Genomic DNA, 18,572 nt, shown 5'->3' with positions numbered 1-18,572 from the left:
GGTTCTTGCACAGAGACGAATTCTTCAGTCACTTCAAACCTTGTATTGACTTCTTGAATAAACAACAGGGTAATATTGTACTATAAGAAGAAATATATATATTTAGGCTGGGCACGGTGGCTCACGCCTGTAATCCCAAGACTTTGGGAGGCCAAGGTGGGTGGGTCACCTGAGGTAAGGAGTTCAAGACCAGCCTGGCCAACATGGTGGAACCGTGTCTCTCCTACAAATACAAAAATTAGCCAGGTGTGGTACCATGCACCTGTAATCCCAGCTACTCAGGAGGCTGGGGCAGGAGAATCACATGAACCTGGGAGGCTGAGGTTGCAGTGAGTCGAGATTGTGCCACCGCACTCCAGCCTGGGAAATAAGAGTAAGACTCCGTCTCAAAAAAAGAAAAAAGCAAATATATATTCAATTTTTGTCCCCAGGTCCAGACAAAGAGCTCCTAAAACTCTAGTAATTTCCTGAGTGATTGGGGTGATAAAAGCATCTTTTGTTCTAGTATTTGGTCTTTGTCCCTGATTCCTGACAGAGCTCCTAAAATCCTTTCAATTTCCTGAGTGATAGGAGTGTCTTTTGTTCCTGACACAGAACTCCTAAAACCCTAGGAATTTCCTGGGTGATAGGAGCCTCTTTTATTCTAATGAGGCGACTCTTTCTGGGACCCTAGATAGCTTCCGGATAGGGGCTGGTCACCAGAAAGACAAGGCCTTGAGTAGAAGCCTAGAAATTTCAGCCCCATTCTCCTCAACCTCCAGGAATGGAAGAAGGGCTAGAAACTGAGTTAATAATCAATCCATCATGCCTACATTACCAACCTCCATAAAAGTCCCTAAGTAATGAGGTATTGAGAGCTTCTGGGTTGGTGAACACATCCAAGTGCCAGGATGGTGGCACACCCTAAATCCACAAGACAGAAGCTCCGGTACCTGGGACCCTTCCAGACCTTGTCCTGTGGACCCTCTTCATCTGGCTGTTCATCTGTATCCTTTATAATAAAATGGTAAATGTAAGTAAAGTGCTTTCCTGGGTTCTGTAAACTGTTATAGTAAATTATTCAAACTCCCTCCCCTCGTGATTTATAGCCAGTTGGTCAGAAGTACAAGAGGCCTAAACTTGTGATTGGCTACTGAACAGGGGGCAGTCTTGTGGGACTGAGCCCTTAACTTGCAGGATCTGATGCTAACTCCAAGTAGTTAGTGTCAGCATTTAATTAAACTGTGTAATAGGACACTGGCTGGTGTCCAGAGTTGGAGAAGTGTTTGTTGGTATGAGGAAAAATCCACACATTTGGTGTCAGAAGTGGGTAAAAACAGATCATAGTAATTGGTACCATCTGTCAACTCATCAATAGCCAAGGAAAGCCACTTGAAATCATCTGCCTTGTTTTTTAATTGACTATTGATGTTGATACCATGTAGGATTTCATTTGAGAATCAGAGTTCCATCAAAAAAATTTTAAAAGCCATTCTCCTATATCAGTTTCACTCCAATTTCTTCTGTTTATATTACTATTAAATTTCACCTGTATTTATTCTTCCTCTGAAATGTCTTTCATGTCCATTTCATTCCATTTTCAGTCTTAAGGTCTTCTTCAGACCCTCATCACTTAATAAAATATACTTTGCTAGAGTATGATAGTAGTATTCCTAAGAAATCTCATTATAAAACAATCATTTCAATGAGGCAGGGGAAAGAGAGACTGAGATTAGTTTCAGAAGTTAGTTTCCTTCAGAGGAAAAAAATTTAATAGCTAATTAATTAGATCTACAATGCAAACACTGCTGAGCAAATATATCCAGACTGTTACAGAGTAAGTAGCTTTAACTCTCAGTTCAAAAGAGTAATGATTTCATGTAAACTTCAAGTTTACACACAATATTCCAAGAACAGCTTTCAAATACAAAATATCACGTAAAATACAAGGGGAAAATGAACAAAATACTTTTATTCTGCTAAGACAGTCTGTTACTACTGCTTATTTTTTCGCTGTAATATTTTACTTTTTAATATCAGAAAAGGCCTAGATAATGTTAGACATTGAGCAAATTCTCCTATTAAATAATCTAGCAGAAGTCTGGATGATTAAAGCACAGCATCAAGTATTGCTTTTAGTAGCCAGCTTCCACCCATCCTGTAATAATCAAGAGCTTCTTCAGCCTTGCCTGGCATCTCATCTTCTTAATAACAGCACTTGAAAAGTTTCCCGGCCTGTCTCTAGTATTTTTGTTGAAGGCTTCTGCATAAGCCAAACACCCTTGGATTTGTCACAGAATCCTAACATTTTAAAATAATACCTTTCAGGTTCCTATAGGTCCACTGTCTATTTCTCCTAAACATCATTTAAGGAAACAAAATGTCTGAAGAACAGGTAGAACATAAGATTTTTCTATTGGGATAAAGTTGGACTTTCTCAGGACTCTAGAGTTACAGTGGATGAAACTCCATGTCCTCCCCCTCTATCCATTGGTAAAGAACTCAAAGGTTGATGAAGTGGGCAAGACCATATATGACTGATTTTTAAGGTGAAGAGAGATGAAGTGGGAAAGAATATATATGATTTTTAAGGTAGAGTTCCTCCATTACATAAGTACAATAAGCCCATATAGAATACTGTGGGTCTTCAAACAGCAACAAATAGGTTGTTCTTTTTGTGTCTGCAGTCATTTTGTTTTTTTTCATGAATGCGTTTGTCTCTTTAATTTTAACTAATCACGCAAATGTAAAACAAGAAAGAGTAGGGGTCACTATTCTTGTATCAGATAAAACAGACTTTAAACCAACAGTAAAAAAAGACAAAGAAGGTCATTTTATAATGACAAAGGATTCAATTCAATAAGAAGACTTTGTTATCCTAAATATATATGCACCCAAAACTGGAGCACCTAGATTCATAAAGCAAGTATGTCTAAACCTAGGAAAATATGTATACAGCCATACAATAATAGTGGGAGACTTCAACATCCCACTGACAGCATTAAATAGATTACTGAGGCAGAAAACTAACACAGAAATTCCGGACAAGTGTCTAATTTCTCACTTGACCAACTGGACCTAATAGACCTCTACAGAATACTCTACCCAACAACCACAGAAAATACATTTTTCTCATTTGCACATAGAACATACTCTAAGATCAACCTCATGCTGGGCCATAAATCAAGTCTCAATAAATTCAAAAAAATGGAAGTCATACCAAGCGCATTCTCAGATCACAGTGGAATAAAAATAGGTATCAATACCAAGAAGAATCCTCAAAACCACACAATTACTAGAAACTAAACAACTTGCTCCTGAATGACTTTTGGATAAACAATGAAATTAAGGCAGAAATCAAAATATTCTTTGAAACAAATGAAGACAAGAGACACAAGCTACCAAAATCTATAGAATGCAGCAAAAGCAGTATTAAGAGGAAAGCTTATAGCACTAAACTCCCACATCAAGAGGACAGAAAGATTTCAAATTAACAATGTAACATCACACCTAAAGGAATTAGAAAAACAAGAACAAACTAATCCCAAGGCTAAAGGAATAAAAGAAAACAGAGTAGAACTAAATGAAATTGAGACCCCAAAACCATACAAAGAATCAACAAAACAAAAAGTTGGCTTTTTGAAAGGATAAACAAGGCTAACAGACCACTAGCTAGATTAACAAAGGAAAAAATTCAAATAAGCACAGTCAGAAACAACAAAAGTGACATTACAACTAATCCCACAGAAATACAAAAGCTCCAAGGAGATTATTATGAACACCCCTATACACACAAACTAGAAAATCTAGAGAATACAGTTAAAATCTTATAAACACACAACCTCCCAAGATTGAATCAGGAAAAAATTCAAACCTTGAACAGATCAATAAGGAGTTTCAAAATTAAATCACTAATAAAAAACACACCAACCAGGGGGCAGGGGGAAAGCCCTGGACCAGATGGATTCACAGCTGAATTCTACCAAACGTACAAAAGACAGCTGGTTCCAGTCCTACTGAAAAACTATTCCAAAAAATCAAGGAGAAGGGATTCCTCCCTAACGCATTCTACGAAACCAGTATCATCCTGATACCAAAATCTGGCAAAGACACAATGAGAAAAAAAACACTAAAGGCTAGCATCCCTGATGGAAATAGATGCAAAAATCCAGAACAAAATACTAGCAAACTGAATCTAGCAGCACAACAAAAAGTTAATTCAGTTTGATCAAGTATGCTTTATTCCCGGGATGCAAAGCTGGCTCACCATATGCAAATCAATGAATGTGATTCACCAAATAAACAGAATTAAAAACAAAAATCACATAATCACATGATCAGCTCAATAGACACAGAAACAGCTTTTGATAAAATCCAACATCCCTTCATTATAAAAATCCTCAAAAAACTAAGCATCAAAGGAACATACCTCACAATAATAACAGGCATCTATGACAAACCACAATCAACATTATGCTGAACAAGCAAAAGCTGGACACACTCCCCCTAAGAACTGGAACAAGACAAGGACGCCCATTCTCATCACTCTCTTCAACACAGTACTGCAAGTCCTAGCCAGAGCAATCAGGCAAGAGAAAGAAATAAAAGGCATCCAAACAGGAAAAGAGAAAGTCAAATCGTTTCTCTTTGCTGACCATATGATTCAGTATCTAGAAAACCCTAAAGACTCTGCCAAAAGGCTCCTAGACGTGATCAACAATTTCAGTAAAGTTTCAGAATACAAAATCAACAGCATTTTTATACACCAACAACATGCAGCTGAGAGACAAATCAAGAACATAATCCCATTTACACTAGACACACACACACACACACACCCATACCCTAGGAATACATCTAACCAAGGTGAAAGATCTCTATAAGAAGAACCACAAAACACTGCTGAAGGAAATCATAGATGACATAAACAAATGAAAAAAATGTTCCATGTTAATGAACTAGAAGGAATCAATGCCATTAGAATGTCCATACTTCCCAAAGCAATCTACAGATTCACCACCATCCCTATCAAACTACCAACGTCATTTTTCACAGAAATAGAAAAAAACTATTCTAAAATTTATATGGAATCAAAAAACAAAAAACAAACAAACAAATAAAAAAAAAACGACAGCCCCAACAGCCAAAGCAATCCTAACCAAAAAGAACAAAACCACGACTTCAAACTATACTACAGGCTACAGTAACCAAAACAGCATGGTACTGGTACAAAACTAGATACACAAACCAATGGAACAGAGCAGAGAACCCAGAAAACAAAGCTGCACCTACAACCAATTGATATTCAAGAAAGTTGGCAAAAAATAATCAGTAGGGAAAAGACTCCTAATAAATGGAGCAGCGGAAACTAGCTAACCATATCCAGAAGAATGAAACTGGACTCCTACCTATCACCATATGCAAAAATTAATGCAAGACAAATTAAAGACTTAAATGTAAGACATAAAACGATAAAAATCCTGGAAGAAAACCTAGGAAATACCCTTCCAGACATAAGCCTGGGCAAAGAATTTATGACTAAGTCCGGCAATTGCAAAAACAACGAAAACTGACAGGCAGGGCACAGTGGCTCACACCTGCAATCCTAGCACTTTGGGAGGCCAAAGTAAGAGGACTGCTTGAGGCCAGGAGTTCAAGACCAGCCTAGGCAACATGGCAAGACCTGGTATCTACAAAAAAAACTGCAACAAAAACAAAAACTGACAAGTGACACCTAAAGAAACTAGCATTTCTGCATAGCAAAAGAATCAGCAGAGTAAACAGACAACCTACAGAATGGGAGAAAACATTCTCAAACTATGCGTTCAACAAGAAACTAATATCTAGAACCTGTAAGGCAGTTAAATCAACAAGCAAAAAACAATTAACCCCATTAAAAACTGGTCAAAGGACATGAGAACAGACACTTCTCAAAATAAGACATACAAGCAGTCAACATATGAAAAAGGCCAGGCACAGTGGCTCATTCCTGTAATCTCAGTACTTTGGGAGGCTAAGGCAGGTGGATCACTTGAGCCCAGCAATCTGAGACCAGCCTGGGCAACATGTTAAAGCCTGGTCTCTACAAAAAGCAAAAATCAGCTGGGAGTGGTGGTGTGCACCTGCAGTTCCAGCTACTCAGAAGCCTGAAGTGGGAGGATCACTTGAACCCAGGAGGTCGAGGCCGCAGTGAGCCCAGATCATGCCATTGCACACCAGCCTAAGTAACACAGCAACACCATCTTAAAAAAAAAAAAAAACACCATAATGACATACTATCTCACACCCCTAAGAAGGGCTATTACTATGTCAAAAAATAACATATGTTGGTGAAGCTACACAGAAAAGGGAACATTTATACACTATTGGTAGAAATGTGAATTATTTCAGCCACTGTGAAAAGCAGTCTGGAGATTTCTCAAGGAAGTAAAAATAGAACTACCATTTGACCCAGCAATCCCATTACTGGGTACATACCCAAAAGAAAAAAAAAAAATTCTACCAAATGACACATGCACTCATAGGTTTATGGCACTACTATTCACAACAGTAAAGACACACAATCAACATAGGTATCTATCAGCAGTGGACTGGATAAAGAAAATGGGGTACATATACACCATGGAACACTACAAAGCTATAAAAAGAGCAAAATGATGTCTTTTGCAGCAACATGGATGCAGCTGGAGTCCATCACCCTAAGTGAGTTAACGTAAAAAATAGAAAACCAAGTAACACATATTCCCACTTACAAGTGGGAGCTAAATCTTGGGTACATACAGACATAAAAATGGGAACAACAGACGCTAGGGACTCCAAAAGGAAGAAGAAGAGGAGTAGGGGCAAGGCCTGAAAAACTTCCTATTGGGTACTAGGTTCACTGACTGGGTGACAGGATCAATAGAAGCCCAAATTCAGAATCGTGCAATATCCCCTTGTAAGAAACTTATATATGTACCCCCTGAATCTAAAGTAAAAATTTTAACTAAAAAAAATTGTAATAATTAACCTACAACCTTGTCAGTTCACTCCTAGGTAATTAAGAGTAAACTTAATTACCTAGTATACTTGCCAGAGTATATTTTCTGGAATAGTATAATTGCGAATAGTATAATTACCGGAGTATATTTTCTGGAATAATTAAAAATGTACACTGAAGCTAGGCACAGTGGCTCACACCTATAATCCCAGCACTCTGGGAGGCCAAAATGGGAGGATCGCTTGAGCCCAGGAGTTTCAGATCAGCCTGGGATAGATAGGGAGACCCCATCTCTGAAACAAAAAATACAAAAAATTAAAAATGATTACCCAGGCATGGTGGTATGCTTCCAACATTCAAAAATCCTGAGGTCTTCAGGAGTTTGAGTTTAAAGAAGTAATTATTTTTCCAAAAGAATATGGTGTGAAATAATTTGTCAAACAAAGCATTATATCGAGACCCAACTGAACGAATGTTTCATCTTCTGTAGAATGTAAAATAATTTTTCAAGGGGCCCTACATTAAAGAAAGGCAGGTTAACAAGTCAAAGAGTAGAGAAACTTATCTTGTTTTAGAGTACATTTTCTACAGTTTTTGAAAATATTTTAAAAGGGGAAACCAAACCATACTATGGTCAAATAAGAAAAATAAGAAACTACTGTCAAAAGTAACTTCAGTCAGGCATGCTGGTACACCCCTGTAGTCCCAGAAACTCAAGGAAGCTAAGGTGGGAGGATTGCTTGAGCCCAGGAGGTAGAGGCCTCAGTGAGCTATGATCATGCCACTGCACTCCAGCCTAGGCAAGAGAGGGAGACTTCATCTCTGAAAACAAAAAAAGTATTTAAGTTTTGCCTACTTTCTCAAAATGACCAAAACTAAAGTAATATTACATTCCTTAAAGCTTAACTATGTTGTTCCATTTGTTTTAGAAAATTTAAATACCTAAATTTGATTAATACATTTGTAATTATGATTATTTTGCATAAAATATTAAATATTCTGCAATTTTTTCATATTAGTTATGATTAACAGTAAAATATTTTCCAAATTTCCATCTTTCCTCACAAAACAGTATTTTTTTTAACACATGGTAGTTAATTAAATGCCTTGGTATCTTATAATGCTTTACAAGATAAATCTGACACTCCTTAGCTTAGCATCAAGGCTAGACAATGCAATTCCAAAATCAAGCTTTCTAGACTTATCTCCTCACCTCCACTCTCCCCGTCCTTCCTGCTCTCCTCATGTAAACGGCTATTTACATGCACATCTTGCCTCTGCCCACTCCATTGTGAAATCCGGTCTTACCCCTCCACCCACAGACTTCTTTCCAGTGAAGCATAGAAGGCTACATACATACAGGTTACAGGCCAGGTCCAGGACTGGCTTTGCCCTGACCTGAACAAAATAAAAATCTCCCTAGTTAAAACCAAAAGTTGATGTCACTTCGAAATTTCCTTTGTGCTTGATCTACCCTTTCAATAGCATATTGGTTAAGGGCACAAACTTTGAAGAGCTAGATTGTTATTTACCAGTTATACGCACTGAGGGAGGTGACTTAATCATTTTGAACCTCATCTGTAAAACAGGAATACCAGTACCCTCCTCACAGGACTGCTGTGTGGATAAAGTGCTCTTCCATGAAGCCACCACTCTGAATCCTGTCTGGTCTATTTCAATGAAATTGTAAAGCTCAGGTTGTCTGCACCACTGTGTTGGAAACTTGACATATGCTTCGTTAAACTGTAAGTCGCACGATTCACATGTTCATTCACTCAATGACTATATAGAAGAATGAGACCACTTCAACCAAGTCTCAATTTGTTAAAGACTTGTTAAAACAAATGCTAAACATCTTTTTAAAATATAGCTGCTATGAACTAACAAAGAACATTCTATATAGATTTGAGGGGTAGGGATACTCATCCATAAAATATACACACTTAATTGAAAACTGGGCAACTTTCATTATAAAGCCTCTGATTTGCCATATTTCTGTTGTAAGACATAATAATAAATGGAATCAATCTTCTGGATGACTTCTCCTATCCTCCTAAACAAAAAAAAAATTTAAGTATGGTTTAATATTTTATACATATCAGGTTTTATCAATTTATATATATAATTATACCATACTTTAATTATATACATATATACACACACATATACGTGATTTCTTTTATTGTCTTTACTGAGATATTTTGATACATAGTGTTAAGCTTTTATATGTTTTATGTATAACCAATCTTTTAGTAGGAATTATTAACAGCTTTGCAGATTTAAAAAAAAAATGGTTTCTAAAAGCTTTGTTAAAGCAGAAAATGTCAGTCCCAGCAATCCATACTTCTCTGCTTAATACTTCCTTGGCAAGATCTGTCCATGCCAGTGCAGTCTGGGCTTCAGCAATCACAATGCCAGGAGCTTGTAGTGCACACAACATTCTCAGTTATACAAACAGTATTCATTTCCTTCATCCTTACAAATTAAGAGTTAAACTCTAAGTAGGTCTTTAACATTTTCTTTCTTAAGACTTCTCTGTTAAAGCTAATTAACTATAAATTAGGGCTTGAAAAACATGAGCGGAAAACTAATTTTTATCAATAACTGAACCATACTAAGGGAAATATAAAGGGTTAAGCTAAGTTAGTCAAGGGTAAATCAACATTCTCTGTAACCCCATCCCATTACCCCAACTGGTTTACAAAAATAAAAGTGCATTATTATTCAGCTATTTAATACAGTTGTGAATAAAAGTCATAGTAAAGAGGAAAAGAGGACTGCTGTATTTTTAGGCATGAAGAACACCAACTTAGATGACAGGTTTTCCAGTATTTTTGTATTTTAAAGACAGAACTATATACATCTAAGAATTAAAGGCTTAAAAAAGAACCTTACAGAAAAGAAACCTAGTGAACATATATAATTCTGAGTGATTTAGTTTTTTCAAAATTTCTTTTGTTTTGGGAGTAGAATCTCTCTCTCTTTTTTTTTTTTTTGAGATGAAGTCTGGCTCTGTCGCCCAGGCTGGAGTGCAATGGCATAATCTCAACTCACCACAACCTCTGCCTCCCAGGTTCAAACGATTCCCCTGCCTCAGCCTCCCGAGCAGCTGGGACTAAAGGCTTGTGCCACCACACCCAGCTAATTTTTGTATTTTTAGCAGACATCGGGTTTCACTATGTTGGCCAGGCTGTTCTTAAACTCCTGACCTTGTGATCCGCCTGCCTCGGCCTCCCAAAGTGCTGGGATTACAGGCGTGAGCTACTGCACCCGGCCAGGAGGAGAATCATTTATAAAAACTTCCCTATAGAAACTTCCCTATAGAAATAGCTTCGTAATATTTTTACTAATTGAAATAAAAAATAAATTATGAAAACTGGCATAACTAAAAGCAACCATAATTTGTATAACAGAACATCAGGACAGGTATTCTGTGGCTTACTATTTAGAGGAATTTACAAAACTAAAATTAACAATGGTACTTAGGTTTTTACTCCTCAATCCCTCTTGGTGATAAGACTGGAAGTTTCTTAGAGTAAAATGTTCATTGGGTGAGAAGAAAATGACACAACTACGGATATGTGCCATTCTAACATTTATTCTATATACGCATTTTTAAAATAGGCACCTTAGACAAGGAAAGGGCACATCAGACAAAAGTACTTGATCCACAAGGAAATCTGCCAATGATGATAAATATTTAACCTTGATATGCACTTGATCAGTAATTCTAGCCCTAAACAAAATGATCAATTAGAATTATCTTCAACCTTAGCCTCAAGTCCTCATCTTCTCTCACACATCCAAAACATCACCTAAATAAAGGATCTGTAATATTTACAAAAAAGATAATATTCACAAAAAAGGTAAATCTCCCATAATTGCCAAAAATAGCAGTCCTGAGGGTATTTAAAATGTGAGTTTTCAGTGCCTTAATCTAAAGGAATAAAGCTTAAACCAGAATTTCAGGGATCAGCCTTTGGATGAAAAAGTACTCTCCCCTAAAATGGTATTTCATAGCCAAGCCCAAATTTAGGAAATGGAATTAAATAATAGCCTGTCTAGGGCACGTTAAACATTTTACCTTTTGAAACCAAATCAACTATGTTCTTGGTTTTAGTAAGACACAGGTTTCTTTATGGTTGGCCATAGCTACCAAGCAAGTAATGATTTTTAACCATGTTGCAAAAGGCCAGAGAATGGGCTTGGAGGCTTGAGGGACCAGGAGGAGACAGTATAATGAGACCTAAAGGGAGAAGGAAGGATGTATGGAAAATGGAGCCTTTAAGGGCTGATGGTTTTCACCAACCTTTGAGGGTCAGTTAGGTGACTCATTACTCACTTGAAAATTAAAAAATGGATAGATATATGGAAAATCTTTTTTAATGCTGTAACTATTTAAATGTATTCTTCTAAACTAAGGGCCTACAGAGAAAGAAAGCGTTCACGTGGGCAAACTTTAGGGCACTACCCTCCTCCAAAAATAAAAGCCATTTAGAAAATGAAAGAACAGTAAGAACATAATAATAAATGATGGAGATCTATTTGTGGTTCTAGATATATATTCCCAAATAGGTTTAACAAAAAACATTTTACTGCCTTTAAAAAGAATCTACAAAAAGAATCAAGAATGTGAAGTAAAGAAGAGAAAACTATCCCCTTATATCACTTCCACCTAGTGGGGAGGGAACAATAGGGCAGAACTGATTCTCTCTTCAAAAGAACTTTTCTTTGTTAAGGAACCCTAGTGATTGCTTTGCCCTGGTTCCTCTCAACTCCTTATCTTCTTCTACAATGTTCTCTATAATATGAGAACTCCAGCCTTTGCTTCTACCGCTCTTAGATGCTACTATACCTATAGGAAGGCTAAGCCATAATTGGCTTAGTAGCAGAGCAAGAAAAACTCAAAAAGGCCCAAATATAACTTTCTGCTTCTAGTCCCATTCTGCATAGCCAGTGATTTCACATGTGTACTCTGGAATCACAGAGGCTTGAGCTGAAATCTTGGTTCCATCATTTATTAGATATACACATTTGGGAAAGTTCCTTAACTTCTGTGCACTTCTTACTACCTGCTCATCTATAAAATGTGGATAGCAATGACTCCTGCCTTTCACAATTAATGTGAGGACAAAATGAGATATTTAACAAAGTTTTCAGGTACTTAGTAAATTCTAAATAAACATTAACAACCCATTATACTATGCTTAAATCCAAGATTCCCCACGGTCTAGTGTAGTTGATTACAGAATTGTGACCAGCACTTTAAAAAAAAAAAAATTCATACACACACACACACACACAAAATATCATAGTGCAATAAAGGTAAGTACTGTTTCAAAAATATTTTTTTCAGATACACACCCACCCACACACATATATTCTTACTTAGCCTCATGTAGCTTTTCTGTGACACCTTCCCTAAGTAACTTTCACAGACAGCACATGTGTCTCTTCTTCAGGGCACAATAGTATCTTCAGAATTTTGTATAAAATTCTAGAACACTTAACTGCACTGTGCTTGTTTATATGTGTGTTTTTCCATGTCTATTTTCCCACAAGAACGTAAACTGCAAAGAAACTGCCTTATGTTATCTATTTCTGGTGCTTGAAAAACACTGGATGCTCAATAAATTTTGTTGAATGAATGAGTAAAATATCAAACCCTAATAGGTATTAAGAACACACAAAATAATCACTTTCATTTTATCTGATCAGGTTTTATTGTTATACAGGAATTTAAATTTAGCTATAAGTCACACAAAATCTATAAATTTTTTCTCCCATAGTGCATAGTATAGCCCCTTCTAACACAGATGAATACGTTTACTTAAAAAACTGAAATGAGTAATGTGCAAAATGATTGTTAAAAAGTAGTACATCCAAGCATACAGACGTGTTGCACAGTTACAGTTTTATTGTTTTATTTATTTGTTTGTTTGTTTATTTATTTATTTATTTATNCTCGGCCTCCCAAAGTGCTGGGATTACAGGCTTGAGCCACCGCGCCCGGCCTGTTTGTTTATTTTTTTTTGAGACGGAGTTTCGCTTTTATTGCCCAGGCTGGAGTGCAATGGCGCGATCTCGGTTCACCGCAATCTCTGCCTCCCAGGTTCAAGCGATTCTCCTGCCTCAGCCCCCCGAATAGCTGGGATTACAGGCACGTGCCACCACGCCCGCTAATTTTGTATTTTTAGTAGAGATGGGGTTTCTTCCATGTTGGTCAGGCTGGTATCGAAGTCCTGACCTCAGGTGATCCACCCGCCTCTGCCTCCCAAAGTGCTGAGATTACAGGCGTGAGCCACCGCGCCCGGCCTGGCTGAAGTTTTATTTAAGCAGATCAGACACATTCATGCTTCTTTTTAGGGGCAAAGAAAATTGAAAAAAAAGTTATCGGACAGAAAACGTTGCTTCTATATGACAAACTGTCCTTTCATAAACACTGCAGGTTCCATGAGAACACATCTAAATAACAACACTGGGCAGGTACTTGCTTGAGTACTTTTAAAACAGAAAAATATGAAGAACTTTAATATTTCCAATATTCTCATATTATCACAATTCTCAATTCTATTCAAATGCAAAATTCAAAGTTATACAAATTTACCAACTCTGCTTTCATTCCATCACAAAAAGCAAAACACTGGAAATCAATTCTAAAGAAACACTTTTCAACATGCTTAGATGCAACAAAGGTTAAGCCGACAGACTATTAAATCAAAGTTACTTATAAAAGCTGGTTTTACCACTGGCAAAAATAGATGCAAATAAATATTTTCTCTAAAATGAGACTTAGGTTTTTAAGGTATGTGTTCCTTTATAATGATCTTCTAGAATATTTAATTTCTAAATCATTAATAACGACTGAGAAATTGGCAATTCTCAACTTTTTAAGATTACATGTTTACTGATAGGGTAAGGTATATACACGAAATGCAAAGAAAGAGAATGAATTGTACTGCTGCTTCAGTAGTCAGGAATTCGCTTCCTACCTCAGACTAATTAATGATAACTTAAAGCTTAGTAAATACCTAAGGAAATAGCAATTTCAGAAAATCTTCCTTCCTTTTGTGACTTTAAACATGTATTTTAGGTTATTATGCAACTCTATTTCAAAGTAATTTCTTAGGCTTGGACATTAAAGTTAAGTCTTAACAGTTAACATTGATTTATTGAAGGGATAAAAAAGATAACCTGTGATTTATAGTCTACACCAATGGAAATGGCAGCAAGTCACTGCCACTTATTAAAAATTCTTCCCTCCATCTGAAATAATCATTTTAATGAACCTAGTAAGGGTGGTTAACACTCACCAGTATGAATCTTCTCATGTCTCTGTAGCAGGTACTTCTGTATGAAACGCATGTCACATTGACTACATTGAAATGGTTTTTCGCCTTAAAATAATTTCACATCCACAAATTAGTTACTGAATAAAACAACAGTTTTTAGTTACTGTTTCTGAGGAAAGAAAAATCTTAGATGCCCAAATTTTGGAAAATTACAAAATAGCCATACAATTTTTTGATGTTATTAACAGAATTTTATTTCCTCTCCATTTTTTTCCCAGGATTTAAAAATTCATATTCTCACAATCACATAAAAATGAGATTAAATTTGATCTATTTATTCAAGGGGGGAAAAGGAAATAAATAAAACAATTTAAAATTAAATAAAATCATGGGGTAAGAAAGAACTCTACAGGTTCTCACGTGTCTTAAACATCTTTTCTTTCTTTTTATTTGGAAGAAGGTGTGCCCATCCTGTTTTCTCCCTAGTTAACCATCCATTTATGCCCTTTTACATATTTTCTTCAGAACTTTCAGAACTTTCTAAACATCCCTTTTTCAAAAGATCTTGTCTCTTCAAACTTTCTCTCTCTGCTGGGGCTTTTCCTTTTAAGGAAAGTATTCTCTGGCCTGTTCTATGCTGAGAAACCTTGTTTCAGTCCTGAAACACTTCTACCTTAGTAGTTTCTCTCCTTCCCTTTCACTACACCTCCTTAAAAGAATAGTCCACTCTAAGTCTCAAATTCTTCACTGCCCACTTGTGGTTTAACCCTTATACTCTGCTTTCTGAAATGCTACTTGTGATCTCCTTGCTATTTATTCCAAAGATTTTTTTCTCGGTTCTCTAACCTCTATCCTCCCTAGGGCACTGGCACTGTTGGTCACACCCCGCTTGGAATTCTAGCTTCTTCCAGCTTCTGGGATACTATTTTCCTAATTCATCAAATCTCCCTTATAACTGTTTTTATTCCTCATTTCATCTTACATGTCTAGTTTGTTTACCCAAAGGTCTGCCATCTTTAATACTGTTCTCTACAACTTCATCATCTTAGCTATCATTTATTTATATTTGATTTCCAAATCCATGTTTTAAACTCTGCCTGGATATTTTGCATACACAAAAAATGAACACTGACAAACAGGCTTTTAATAATACATTCTCTAATCTCTAATTTTTCTAGCTAAATGGAGCACATTAAGCCAAACAGGTGTCCAATTAAGACTATTTAATTAATTTTACACATCCATGCTAATTGTTTTCTTACTCAACATTTTTTCCTGGTTTCCTTCTGACATTCCGGCCTACAAAATCTCTGAATTGGAATGCCAGATTAGCTGTGGTCTTAGGAATGAATGACGTTTACACGAAGATGAAAATAACAAAGATAATAACTTTAATGGCCACAAGCCCATTTCAATTCAAGAAATACCTGTATGAATGAAGACATGTCTCTGTAAGTGATAGTTCGTTCTAAAGGCAGCATTGCAGTGCTCACAAACGTGAGATTTAGGGGTTTTCAAACCAAGTGATCCATCCTCATTTATTGTAAGGATCTAGTTCAAAAAAAAAGGCAAAACAAAAGAAATAAGTTTTAAAATGTAATTAAATAGTAATTTTTTAAAAGATAATGCAAACAACGGTCACCAGAGATTATGAAATATTTTGTTTTTAACTAATCTTGAAAAGACTATTAGAATAATGTTATTAACTGTAAGAAAGTACAATGTGACTCAGAATGAGCAAAAATCACTAATAAAACCTTGGAAGCTGGTTAAGTAAGATCTCATCACAGCCTTCTCCTCTGGAATGCTGATGCGTGATGGAGTTCCTAAGTGTTCAGTTAGGGTGAGCACAGGTATATTTTCAATTTCAAATTCTCATATATGCAGGAAAAAAGCCTTTAGACATGATCTAAATATCACTCAGTATGGGACTAATTAAATAAATCATGGAAAATGAATACAATTTAATATTATGTGGTTGTAAAAATGACAAAGCTTTCTAATACTTACATGAAAAGGTGTCAGGATTTGTTAAGTTAAAAAAAGGCAAAGTTTAGAAGTGTTTTGCTAGTTTTGCAAAGTTTAGTGTATAGTTTTGCTAACTTTTGTACATAAAAGGTACATACAGGAATATATATTTGTATAGGCATAAAAACTACTTGAGAAGGATATATATACATAGAAGTATATATCCTTGATTGTGATGGCTGGGGAACTGTGCAGACAAGAGATAAAATGGGAGGGAGGTTTTACACTGTATACCTAACACATTTTTTTGAACCATGTAAGTGGTTACCTATCACTTAAAAAAAAAAAAAGGAGAACACTAAGTTTTCAAGTTATAATATGTAGAATTTAGGGTCTGTTTCTAAGAAGACCCTAAAGGTTATTCTAGAACTACTAAATTATTGTTAAACATATTCCTAAGAATATTTGTCAAACAAATTACAAGTGGGTATGGGGTCCATGTGGGACATAAGTACAGAATAGGAAAATTATTTCTTAAAAAAAATTTTTTTTTTAAATAGAAGTGGGTAAAAGGAAGGAAGACAGGAGTCAATGAAAGCAACCTTATATTTCTGTGCTTATTGAGATTAACAGTATCGTGAGTCTGGTCTGGATGGCACCAGAGAAAAACTCACCTTAGGTTGCATGTATTCCAATTTATCAACAACTTGTTCAATGTGCAACATTAAGCTGCCTTTTGGCCAGGCATGGTGGCTCAAGCCTGTAATCCCAGCACTCTGGGTGGCTGAGGTAGGTGGCTCACTTCAGCCCAGGAGTTCAAGACCAGCCTGGGCAAAATGACAAAACCCCGTCTCCACAAAAATTAGCCAGGTGTGGTGGCACATCCCTGTACTCCTAGCTACTTGGGAAGCTGAGGATGGGAAGATCATTTGGGCCAGGAGGTCAAGGCTGCAGTGAGCCATCATCATCCCACTGCACTCCAGCCTGGGCAATAGAACAAAACCGGTCTCAAAAAAAAAAAAAAAAAATTGCCTTTCATCAGACATGTGGAAGAGTGAAAATTATTCCTTTTTCATTATTGAGGAAAGCAAAAAAAAAAAAAAAAAGAATATGATGTTGAAGCAGCAAAGAAAACCAGAAGATCTGATCAGGAGTATGGCCAGTGAGAGGGAAACAATGCTCTAGGTGCGGGCATACAGAATGGGAGCTAAGGAACTGTCCAACATAGGTAGAGAAAACTGGGAAACAAAGAACTGTGGAAACTGATGAGGGCCTGCAAACACACAACTGTGACGCCTTCTCAAACCTAGAAAGGGGTAGTAGGTAAAGGAAAACGGCTTTAATCTTTAAAACATTTTTACTTTAAATTCAAGAAGACAGTTTAGCTTATACTATATGCAAATCAGCAGTAATTATTATGCAAATTACACAGGGCATTTGGATTCTGGGCAAACAGCCAATGTGGTCAACAATGCTTCAAAGTCTATGCACCAAAGTCATGGAAGGGAAACATTTGGCAGGAGAATGGAAGTGGGTGTCACAGCTTCCTGAGGAGAGTCAAAGAGAGTGGAACGCTTCATCTCTGGGCCAGTCAGTTTTAAATTTTTTCAACCCCTCCAAGTCACATAATAATAAGCAAGTTAAGACTGTGCAAAAGGAAAACACACAAAATCTTTTAAAATATGACTCAAAATATTTTTGACATAAAACAAACACAAAGATGTTAAATACTTATATAAAATGGAACTAAAAACAAGACAGTAGCAGGTATTTTTTCATGTATGTTGATAACAAATAAGAAAATCCAACTGCCAAAAAACATGGCACTTCAATAGCTTTCTGTGGCATAGCAACTGCAAGGAAAGGCTTTGTAAGGAACAAATCTGGCCCAAGTTGCTTAATGTGAAACGGATGTAATCCTTGACTGTACAAAGTCCTTTTATGAAGAGTTGAGGAATTCTAGGTCATTGTTTTCTGGTACTGCTGCCTTTCATTGTAGATTCAAGCCTTAATTCAAGGTGAATTTTGTGGATGAAACAGCTACCACTGCCTTGTGGATAAACACACAGGAAAATATAGCTTTTTTTAAGTTCAAAGACAGAAAGACCAAATTCTTGGACATTTTATATTTTCCTTTCTTTCTTTAAGCCAGAGTAACAAACATCTTCGTTTAAAGGACACAGAGTAAACTCATCTTGACTCAGATGAGCATCAATGGCCCTTTCAATTTGTAGCCTGTTTTAAATATATCCAAAAGATTTTTATTCCCCCTTATAATCTCAGTGTCCAAAATGGTATCTGGAGCATAGTGGAGACTCTATTCCTGTCAACGGACCTGGCTGCCTGCTGTTCAT

The 18,572-nt window shown here is 36.5% G+C and overlaps 1 protein-coding gene across 4 annotated transcripts in view; it reads right to left on the bottom strand.

Annotated features, from left to right (window-relative positions):
- The window catches only part of ZNF148 (zinc finger protein 148), a 153,399-nt gene that overhangs the window by 30,555 nt on the left and 104,272 nt on the right, over positions 1-18,572 (bottom strand). For all 4 annotated transcript variants that reach the window (XM_017855347.1, XM_017855348.1, XM_017855350.1 and 1 more), the window contains exons 6-7: positions 15,678-15,801; positions 14,272-14,355 (exon numbers count right to left, since the gene is read on the bottom strand). In XM_017855347.1, the coding sequence (XP_017710836.1) occupies positions 14,272-14,355; positions 15,678-15,801 (208 nt within the window). The remainder of the gene's footprint in view (positions 1-14,271; positions 14,356-15,677; positions 15,802-18,572) is intronic.

The sequence above is a fragment of the Rhinopithecus bieti genome, unplaced genomic scaffold (assembly GCF_001698545.2).
Source record: "Rhinopithecus bieti isolate Rb0 unplaced genomic scaffold, ASM169854v2 scaffold_39586, whole genome shotgun sequence".
Classification (NCBI taxonomy): Eukaryota; Metazoa; Chordata; class Mammalia; order Primates; family Cercopithecidae; genus Rhinopithecus; species Rhinopithecus bieti.
The sequence above is the reverse complement of the archived record's forward strand: the minus strand, read 5'-3'. Positions and strand labels throughout refer to the sequence as shown.